Below are 11,220 nucleotides of genomic sequence, written 5' to 3'. Positions count from 1 at the left end.
CAGTGCTGAGATGCTTACACATTCACTGACTTGGCGTTCCTCCTGCAGTCGGCATCATTGCATCTGTTTTGTAAGATGGAGGAGGACTTTGTGGATTGGTGTTCGACATATGAGTTAATGGGTTAATGTTGGACTTGTGGGCTTGTGCAGCACTGGGTTGGGATGATTTCTGGAAGCACACTTAACCTTGATATAAAACTCTCTTACACGTGAGTTTCTGTGGATTTGTTTCTCTAAAGTACTCAGACTAACACAGGTGCCTTACAAAAGAGAAGAGACCTAGACACGGAAGGAAGCTGGCCTTGTGAATGAGGACAGGCGCGCCACAGCAACAAGCATTGCCATTGAGTGAATTCCAATTCGCAGCGACCTTCTAGGACAGAGTGGAACTGCCCTGTGGGCTTCCGAGACTGTACATCTTTACAGAGCGGGCAGCCTCATCTTTCTTCCAGGGAGCAACTGGTGGGTTGGAACTACTGACTTTGGGCCATTAGCAGCCCAACTCCGAATCCATTTCTGTTGCCAGGGCTCCTCCAAGAATGCCTGGGGCTACCAAAAGCTGGGTGGACAGAGCTTGATGCCAGGTTTCTGTGCTGAAGTCAGACTCACACTGCTAGGTGCCATCAATTGGGCTTCACCCAGAGACCTGGCATACACACCGTGCAGTGCTGACTGCTCTTGGGCAGCCTGATGGTGGGTGCTAGAATCCAGGTCTGCCGAGCCGGCGCTGCCCAGCTCAGGTGTGCTTCATTCTCACCGACCCTCGGCTCCCCCCTTCTCCAGCCACCACTTGTTCCCAAGGACACGTGGAGGTCAGCATGCCAAAGGTGTGGCCCTTCTTGTTTCTAAGCACTCTAGTTGTGCTTCTTCCTCTGGAAGTCCCTAGCACCTTCAGGAAGTGGCCCGAGTGTACTTTTTTTTTGCAGTAGCCCTGAAACCCACTGCCATGAGTCAATGCCAACTCATAGCGACCTATAGGCCAGGGTAGGACTGCCCCCTTTGAGTTTCTGAGACTGTAACTATGGTGGGAGAAAGCCTCATCTTTCTCCCTCGCTAGGGAACTAGTTAGTGTAGTATTCTTGGTTCACGAAATCAACCCAACTGTTCTAAAACCCCCTTTTCTTAAATGAGAGCCTCTCCTCTTAGCCAAGGGTAAAATGGCCAGTGCACTTGGTGAGGGGCCTGCCCTCCAGGCCATGGCTCCTGCCAGCTGTGCTGCCGGTAGAAAATTCAGTGCCTGGGCAAGCATTTGGCGTCCCCCTCCAGCTGATCCGCATGCCATTTGGGTCAATCAATCTGCAGATAATGATTCTTGCTGCAGAGCTTGTGCATGTCCAATCACAAGAAACGCATCCCTACCAATTGATTTTCGAGGGCGGGTCTCATTGTCTCACAGCTTTTCAGGTCAGACGTTGGCAGACACGAGCGTGCTGATCGGAGGTGGCGTGTCCCCATATGCTCCTGTCCAGGAATGCCTGGCTGTCACTGCGCTGCGTTGAATGAAACTGGAGTCATTGAGCCCTTTGAGGCACTGCAAGGACATCTCGAAAGCAGGACTTGTCATTTGCTTGAGGGCACACACACACACACACACACACACACGCACACGCCCAGAGGTGCCGACAATGAGGCGCGTAGCTAGGAGCTGAAAGGATAAAGATTTGGGACTACCCAGAGAATGGCCTGGCGGTTCATGGCCACAAGACTCAGCAGTTGAAGCCCCATGGAGCACAGGTAGAGTTGCCATGGGAGCTTCAAAAGGTACATGGAAAGAATGGAATTAAAAGATAACGGAATCTCCCCACCAACTTTTGGAAGCCCACTTGGTGTGAGTTGTCATTAGCCATGGCATTGATGCTGACTCACCATGTCCTGATGTGGCCGGTCTGTTTTCACCATCGTGGCTGTGCTGGAGCTCCCTGCTGCAGCCACAGCGTTGAGCCATCTGATTGAGGATCTTCCTCTTTTTTGCTGAGCCTCTTTGCGGCACGATGTCCTTCTCAGGGACTGGTCCCTCCGGATAATTTGTCTAAAGTATGTAAGACAAAGTCTCACATCATCCCCCTTCTTAGGAGCATTCATATATATATATGTGTGTGTGTGTGTATACACATGTATATGTATATACATACATATATACATATACAATACATGTACATATATACAAACACACACACATAGCACGCGCAGTAGATAGTTAGATAAGCTATGTAACCCCTGGTGGCACACTGGTTAAGCGCTTGGTAGCTTGGCAGTTCTAACTCACCAGCTCCTTCCCAGGAGAAAAACCTGGAACTCTGCCTTCATAAAGATGAACAACCTCCCCTAAAACAGACAAACCCCACTGTCAACTCTTCCATTCTGACTCAGCGACCCTGCAGGGCAGAGTGTAACCGCTCTACAGGGTTTCCAGATGGTAACACGCGGACAAAGCAAGCAGACAGCCTCATCTTTCTCCTCAGGAGCAGTTGGTGGGGTTGAACTGCCAACTGTTGGGTTAACAGCCCAACCCTCAGCCCTCCACCCCACCAGAGCTACTTGTCATCACGTTTGCAGCCAACCCTACGGGGCACTTCTATAGCGTCCTTGGTGGTTGTGTACTTTGGAGTCAACGTGACAGTCATGGGCTTAGATAGCTAAGCTAGACTCAAGACGTGTAGTGGGCTGTGCATTGGGAGGCTAACCGCTCAAACCCACCAGCTGGAGAAACAAGGCTGCCTCCTCCTGTAGACATCAGCCTCGGAAACTCTCGGAAGCAGTGCATTTGTGTCCTGGAGGGTTGCTGTGGGTCAGAAGTGGCTCTCTGGCAGTTGATTTTGGGTTTGGATGATGAAAGATGTCTGCTCCCTTAAAGATGGCCTCAGGAGACCCAGGTTTGATGACCCCAGAGCAGTGCTTCTCAGGCTTCCTGAGGCCGCGACCCTTCATGCAGTGCCTCGTGGTGGTGACCCCCAACCATAACATTATTTTCCTTGCTGCTTCATCACTATCATTTTGCTGCTATGATGAATCATAATGTAAATATCTGATCGGCAGGATGTATTTTCATGGTTACCGAATTGAACATAATGAAAGCTTAGTGATTCGTCACAAAAATAATATGTATTTCAATATTGTGGACTATTTATTGCTAATGACAAATAAGTGAAGTTTTGTCTTGGACCATGGTGTAGCATGGGAAGCAGTCTTCATGCGGGTACTCGTAGGTGGGCGTATCTGCAAGTGGGTGGACCTGCCTAGAGCCGGATAGAGGAGCGGTGTCTCAGTTCCTGAGACCATTGGAAATATGTGTTTTCTGATAGTCTTAGGCGACCCTTGTCAAAGGGGTCGTGACCCACAGGTTGAGCACCGCTGCCATAGAGGCAGCAAGCTGAATAAGGGTTCCTGGCAGGTATAGTGGGGTGGAGGGGAAGGGGAGGGGGGCAGCAAAAGAGAGCTGATGTCAAGGAGTTAAAGAAGGAAGAGAATGTTTTGAAGCTGATTGTGGTAGCAATTGTCTAAGACTGCTTGATACGATCATCCTATGGAACCATGTGATATCTGTTTTAGCTCCTAATAAAATGGTTTTTTTGGGGGGGAAAAAACCAAAACAACTAATTCTACAAGTAATAACCTTCCTAAAAATAAAAAGATTTACGGCCTCAGAAAGCCTAGATGGGTTTGCAATGAACAATGAGTCACGGTCCCCTCAATGGCAATGGGGTTTGGCTGGTTTGGGGGCAGAGCCGAGGAGAGGTCTGGCAACCTGCTCCCAGAAGGACTGTGGTCTGGAATACTGTCTGGGACAGCTCTGCTCTGTGTCCCGGTCGCTGTGAGTCAGAATCGCACACACACCCTTTACTAGGACGTTTTCTCACAGTGATGCACTGAGGTTTAAAAACCTACGGGGCTTTTTTTTTTTTCCTTCCTGGACTCTTTTTCCACGTGTGGGTTTCACTGATACCATCCTCAGAGTTAAATTCTGAAGAAGCCTAAATAAATAAAGGGGTAATTAAAAATAAGCAACTGGCTTTGTCTCTCTCCTAAACTGGTTGATTAATGTCTGGTTGTGTGTGTGTGTTCGAGAGCACACAACTATCACTTTGTGTGTGAAAAGAACCGTGGATTAACCCTAAAGAGCCCTGCAGCCTTTAAAGACCCGAGTGTTACGTTGAGCTCGTCTTAAACGGGCATAGGAAATTAAGGCAGAATAAAGCCCTTTCATTTGAAAAGTGCATCTCTAGTTGCCATCCGAGGATATCTGCAGGGTCATTATTCAGAAAGGTTAAGGAGGAGTTTTTTTTATACCCACTATGTATCCCCGGGAGCAGCTCACCATGGTGCAATCCAACTTGTAAAGCGAAGGAGATAAAAAAAAAAGAAGCTAAAAAAAGGGGGGAGGGGAGCTTTTTATTCACTTTCCACTTAATTTCCTTGCCGCCACGCCAGTCCCAGCTTAATGAATGTAATTGCTACCTTTGATGAAAATACTGTTATCAAGATCACACATTACATTGGAAAACAGTTTTTCTTTAAACACAGCCATGGCAGTCTCTAATTATGCATGTAACAAGTGTCTCTCGAACAAAAGAGCATGTTGTCTACAATTGCTAAGAATTGGAGCAAGGCAAATTTGAACAAAGGACAGATTAGATTTGCTCCCCGCTCCACAAAGCCCGTCCCTCTGATTAATTTCCTGCACAAACTAAAACAATTCTCTTAAAAGGCGCTCACCTCTTCCCCAGAATGATCCATATGCCATTCGGGTCTTTCTATAGGGTGATAATGGCCCCTGATTTGAACCCCTGTGTTAGGAAATAAGAAAGGGCTTTTGTGGACTTCCTCTTTCATATGCAAATGAGCAGCACCAGCTCTGGAGGGATAATGAGCCCCCCCAAAAGTGACTTTCCAGTGGCCATAAAGGAGCTCTGAGGTGGGGGGAGGGGAGTGGAGTGCATGGAGCCTGGTCAACGGAGTGTTCGCTTCAGTTCAAGGAATGAAGGGCATCTTTGAGCTGCCTTTCTGGGGTGACCTTTCTTAAAAACCAGTTTCTTGACTTCTGCATAGAATGTTCTAAATGGGTTTTATGAGGCCACAGAAAGTACATTTGGTAAGGGCTTAGGAGATCCCATACTAACTGCATTTTGCTATCGGTTTGGGACGGCGCCCTGGTGGCGCCTTGGTTGAGCACTTAGCTGCTAACTGTAAGTCAGTGGGGGGAACCCACCAATCGTTGCACAGGACACAGACGTGGCTTACAGCCTTGGGAACCCCATGGGGCAGTTCCGTCTGTCCCACAAGGTCACGAGGTGTCGGAATTGACTCAAAGGTAGGCCACAGGAGTGATTTGGGAGGCGGTATTGGACCCCTTGTTTGGCCTTCTCTTTCATCCGTAGTAAGTGTCGGGGGGTGGCTAGGTGATCCTGGCTATGCAACTCTTCAAACGTCTGAATTCTGCTCCTCGCCGTCATTCAAAGCCACAGGGAATGGTTGGGAGGCCTAGTGGAGTAGTGGTTACACACTGGACTGCTAACCACAAGGTCAGCAGTTCAAAACCACCAGCCACTCCTTGGGAAAATCATGAGGCTTTCTACTCCGTAAAGAGTTACCATCTCAGAAACCCACAGGGGAGTTCTGCCCTGGCCAGAGGGTCGCCAATACTCAGAATCGATGTGATAGCAGGGAGTTTGCTCTGAGAGAGAATCATCAAATTAGCAGCCAAGGGGGCTCTCAGTTACAAGTACGAGATCTAGTGTTAGACCGTCCGTCCGGGTCCAAATCTGAGCTCACCATGTGCGCTTCTCTCTGTGTGGGAGAACGATTCTGATCCTCCTAGGTCTTTATTCTCTCCAATGCAAAGCGGGGAACCCTAAAAATGCCATGAGCATTAAGTAAGGTCAGGTATTTAGTTTTAGAAAATGAATGTTTATTTAAGTTACAATGAAATGCGTAAGTAAGCATATATAATTTGCTGATTCACTTGACTTTTTTCTTATCTGAACAACTACTGATCATTATTTTTCTTTTACTGAGGGCTCTTATGATGTTTATGACAACCCATACATTAATTGTATCGGGCATATTTATACATCTGTTGCCATCATTCTTTTCTAGACAGTTACTTTCTATTGAGCCCTTGGGATCAGCTCCTCTTTTTCCTTCCCTCCCTCCCCCACACCCTCGTGACCCCTTGATAGATAATAAATTATTACTTTTTTCATATCTCACACGGACCAATGTCTCCCTTCCCCCATGGTTTCTGTTGTTCTTTCCCCTGGAGGGGGTGGTGTGGTTGTGTGTTGGTCATTGTGATTGGTTCCCCCTTCTTCCCCTCCTCCCCACACCCTACCCCCTTCACCCTCCTCTCTTCCCATACCTGCTCCTGGGTTGCATGTTTTGTGAGCTCTTATCTACTCCAGCTGTGTACATGCTCCGGACTAGTTTGAAATGAGAGGCATTACTGGGGTCATGGTGGTGGGGGATGAGGAAACCTCAAGGAACCAGAGGAATATTGTGTGTTTCATCGGTGTTTTACTGCACCCTTGTTGACTCATCCCTTCCATGTGACCCCTCTGTGGGGCATGTTCCATTGTCTACAGGTGGGCTTTGGGTCTCTGCTCTGATCTCCCTCATTCTTAACCATATGGCTTTATTTGTTTGATTATAAGGGTCTTCCTATGCCTGATACTTGGTCCCTATGACACCTCATGATTGCACAGGCTGGCGTGCTTCTTTCATGTGTGCTTTTTGTTTCTCTGTTGGATGGCCACTTGTTTCACTTTAAGACCCCAGACGCTCTATCTTTTAATAGCCGGGCACCATCTGATTTCTTTACCACATTTGCTTAAGCACCCATTTTTGTCTTCAGCAGTTGTGTCAGGAGGGTGAGCATCTCAGATTACCAATTTGTTAGAACAAAGTGTTCTTGTATTGAGGGAGGGTATGAGCAGAGGCCCAAAGTTCGTCCACTACCTCTGTGTATTGCCATATAAATATATGCACATAGGCCAATACCTCTATTTATATGGATTAATGTATTTACATACGGACACCCCAATGCTTATACCTCTATCCATAGCTTTGCTTCCTAGGTCATTCTTCTGTTTCCTTTTAGTGAGGTCAGATTTGTGAAGTGTTTACCATGATACCTGGCAATAGCGATCGCTCACATTTTATTCATTACTTTTATTGCTTGATACCATGATGTTCAATGAAATGGGTTTCCCAAAGTATTTTTCATCCCCTCCTAGAGTGCTAGGGAAATTGGGGGCAGGGGGTTCGTCTTAGACTGAATCCTAGACCCTGACTGAGGGATGAGAAATTTGCCAGACAGAACTCAATTGAAGGAGGTCACAATTGGGACTGAAGTTATTCTGGCTAAGAGCTCCCGATGTAGACTTGACAGGGCTCTTTCAGAGGCCCGTGTCCCCTCCTAGGACGAGGATAAAGGACATGGCCTCCACTGTGTCTTGTTACAGAGAGGAGAGTCTGGTTACCTACGGAGAGAACCACCACACGCGTGGGACCCACTGGGCTCGTCCTATCGCCATCGGCCTTCTACTGGAGCCAGAGCCCTCCTAACCGTGTGTCCCTGACAGAGCTGGCAGTGTACACAAGAACTGCCCATGCAAAAGGTCCCCGTGGCCACACTCCAGTGTCTACCTTGGCTCACTCTATTACTGTCTTCTTGTCTGCCACTAATTGTTGGGCCTTCCAACAAAACAATGCAAACTCCGGGTAAATCAACTGCAAAGTGAAGTTGTGTCCCATTGGCAGGTCATCTGAGTCTCGGCAATGTTGCTGGAGCACCATTTGCATTCCATGCAAAGCCACTGACAAATGAGAGTCTGGCACTGGAGGTTTGAAGGAAAGAAAGGGGGAAGGTGGTGACGGGGGTGACACTCAGAAGAGAATGGCTGATGTGGCCATGAATTAAGCTGCGGCCTTGGGAAAAGGCACGGAGCCTTTGGATAATGTTGCCAAAAGGGCCCTCTCTCCGACCAGGCGGTGAAAACCAGCCACGAAGAATGGCCTTCGGGTGAGCAGGCATAGTTTTCTACTCAACAGCATACCCGCCCCACATCTAAACGTAATTCCTTCATTGCCTGGGCTGATTATTGTTCCTTATCTAAGTACAACTACAGACCAGACTTAAAAAATAAAATAGAATATGTGTGTTCATAATTTTAAGACAGATTCCAAATCCAGCCACCTTCCTGGATTTGGAAAACATGGCGGGGAGCCATGACTGTGTAAACAGACCCCTTCAAAGGGGACTTGCTTCCCACTTCAGGACAAGGGCCTGGCGTAGCCCAGGTGCCTTGCTGGGTCCCCCAGGACATAGTACAGATGAGCTTCTCAGGGAATTACAGCACCATCGCTGACAGACAGCTCCTGTGTATGGATGCGTGTGTGGATGTGCAGATACAAGCACATGATTGTGCCCACAGAGCATGCACACAAGCACATACACACACACACACACACACACACACACACACACACATGGGAGTCACCCCCCAAGCTCCCTCTTCCAGGGTCCAAAGCTGTGTCAGGTCCCAGGGTCAGAGGCGACAAAGTTTGCATAAAACGGAGCTGATAGCAGCCAAAGAGGCAGCCGGGCATGGCCCCAGACAGGGCACAGTATCTGAAACCAGGCAGCATCGCGCCCTCACTGCCATCCCAGGAGTCCAGAGACGCTCTGTTCCCACAGCCTCACAGCCCCACCCCTACCCCGGTGATGCCGTCCTCGCCCCCATTCCCAACAGGGCTGAACCAAAGGGAGGTGCTGGGACCCCAACCATCAGAGGGCTCGGGGAAGCAGATCTGCCAGCCGCCTGCTCTAACGCCCGACAGAGGGACAGTGCGCAAGAGGGGAGAATCAGCTCAGCAGGCCGCATCGCAGTGTCTTGATGGAGCGCAAATGGCCGCTCATTTCCTGGTCCACTGGCTGGGGAATTAGCATAGGCGCCCGCAGCCGCTGCCATCTGTCTTGTGCGATCCTCATTATGCCTCAAGGTGGAATTGCAGCTGACCCCGGAGGGTAATGCCCCCGCCAGGCGCTGGGCCGGGCCGGGGAGCTGCATCTATGCGGGAGCCCTGATGGTGTAGAGTCTTCCCAGTTGGGCTGCTAACCGCTAGGTCAGTTTGGATCCACCAGAGCCAATGGCCGCCAGAGAATGAGGCTCTCTGCTCCCTGAAAGCGTTACCGTCTCTGAAACCCACAGGGGCAGTTCTACCCTGTCCTATAGGGTCACTGTGAGTCAGAAGCGGCGCATCTTCTCGTCGGTGAGCTCGGGGGTGAGGGAACCCGGGTAGAGCGTGAATGCATGGTGTCTCCAATGAGCAGGCTGTGGGCTGTGTGTCTTCTACGCCTTCGCCATCCATCAGGGGCCCACCCACCAGTCCTTGAGGTCCCCCAATGCCCAGGTCAAAGGCTGTCTCTCCAGGGAGCCTTTCCCAGCATCCCTGACCCCAGCCTCACTGGGCTCCACAGGCTCTGCTGCACTGACGAAGGTAAGAGACTGCACCCCAAGTCGGCTCAGCCCTGGCAGCTTCACCCTTTACTGGGATAAGTAATCCCCCTTGACCCCTTGCCCTGCCGCAGGCTTCCGTCTTGGCTTCTGGCCAGAATCCCTGGAGAAAGAAAAGAGAGACAAGGCTGGAAGTGAATCCCTCCTTGTGCGCGGTGGCCATCCCGGGGGCTGCCCCCGAAGGTCAGCTGGCTCCCGGAGCCCCACCTCATTCCCACAGAGTGGCACGGCCCAGCATGGCGCCCAGGCCTTGGGTCTGATGACTGCCGGGATGCCGCAAACAGTGAGCAGTAAGCGGGTGTGCCCGGCCCTCATAGGACAGGGAGTGTGTCGCTGCTGACGCCAGTGAGCCCGGGGCCCCGGGGAGCGGGCTCTGGCAGAGCTGTGGCCACCAGCCTATGGGGTGGGGTCTCCGGCAAGGCCTTTCCCCTCTATCAATTAGATGGTGTGTGGACTACAGTGTGCTGAGGAACCTTCTAGAAGTCCCCCAAATGCCTGAGGGTCTGAGTAGGATGTCTCAGTGAACATCTGCTGCTTGGGGTGTTTTGAGCTGAGGAAGCTGGGCTCTGACTCGAGGTTCAGGTGCAGAAGTTCTGCAGAGCAGGCAGGGGCTGGCCATGGCGGGGGACCTGGAACTATCGGGGGTGGGGGTGGGGCAAGGCACACCATGGCCAGCCAACCATCTCTCCTGCCCGGGGAGGCTTGTCTCCTGGTTCCAGTGTTCTGTCCACCCTGTGGGGGCCAGAAGGTGCCCTGGTCCTGACCTTCTTCTCAAGAGGAGGAGAGTAGGGACTGTGCGGAGTCTCCCAAACCCCTTGCATGGAGTCAATTCCATCGGACAGGGTAGACTGACTCTATAGGGTTTCTGAGACGCTACATCATTACGGGGGCAGGCAGCCACATCTTTCTCCCGGTGGATTTGAAACACTGACCTTGCAGTGGGCAGCCCAACACCTAGCCCACGGTGCCACTAGAATCTTGTCTGGGGCCACCCTCGCTCCTATCTCTGTCACCACTGAGCATCACCAAAGGCATTTGAGCCCTTTTGCCAACTGGCCACCTGGGCGCACCTGTCCACTCAGCTAGATGCTGCCTCTCTCTCTCTCCAACCTGGATCACCAGTTCCTGGTTTCTGCTTCTAAACACCTTGCCCTGCCTCAGGGCCTCATTGAAAATCAACACACTTCCCCAGGCCCCTGCCTCTCCCTGGCGTGGGTCTTCTTCCTCCTGGGTCACCTGGGAATGATAGTGCAAGGGAGCCAGGCCAACCTGTAGAGGCATGGATGCACAAACTCTGACATATTCACGCTATAAAATAGTAGGCATCCATAAAAAACAGTGGCAACCCTCTTCAACACCGCAAGACATGGACAAAGCTAGAGAGCACTATGCTTTGAAAACGGAGTCAGTCTTAGAAAGATAAATATTGTTTGACACTGTGGCTAAAGAAAAAAAGAAACATGGCTTTTACACCAAAAGATAAGACTTTGAGGAGGGCAGGGACAGTTTGGGAACAGGGAGGGGGGAAGGATAGAAGGAAGGAGAGAGAATGGGAGGAGGGGAAAAGAGCCACATTTATGGGAGTTTTAATGGGATATCATATATTATTACTGATTTTATTTTTCAAAATGGGCTGTGTTAACTATATAAAACATATTCTTCTGAGAGAGAGAAGCCTCACAGGCTTAAAAATCTCTCTCTCCAGATT

General features: G+C 50.2%; 1 protein-coding gene across 1 annotated transcript in view; it reads left to right on the top strand.

The window, feature by feature from the left end:
• The window catches only part of ACADSB (acyl-CoA dehydrogenase short/branched chain), a 52,981-nt gene extending 43,891 nt beyond the window's left edge, over positions 1-9,090 (top strand). Inside the window, exons 11-12 of the mRNA XM_045291392.1 lie at positions 8,748-8,842; positions 8,998-9,090. Of these exons, the coding sequence (XP_045147327.1) occupies positions 8,748-8,842; positions 8,998-9,090 (188 nt within the window). The remainder of the gene's footprint in view (positions 1-8,747; positions 8,843-8,997) is intronic.
• The last annotated feature ends 2,130 nt before the right edge of the window (positions 9,091-11,220 follow it).

This window comes from Echinops telfairi, unplaced genomic scaffold (genome assembly GCF_000313985.2).
Source record: "Echinops telfairi isolate 266 unplaced genomic scaffold, ASM31398v2 ScPeMD7_70;HRSCAF=299, whole genome shotgun sequence".
Lineage (NCBI taxonomy): Eukaryota > Metazoa > Chordata > Mammalia > Afrosoricida > Tenrecidae > Echinops > Echinops telfairi.
This window is presented reverse-complemented; position numbering and strand designations above follow the sequence as displayed.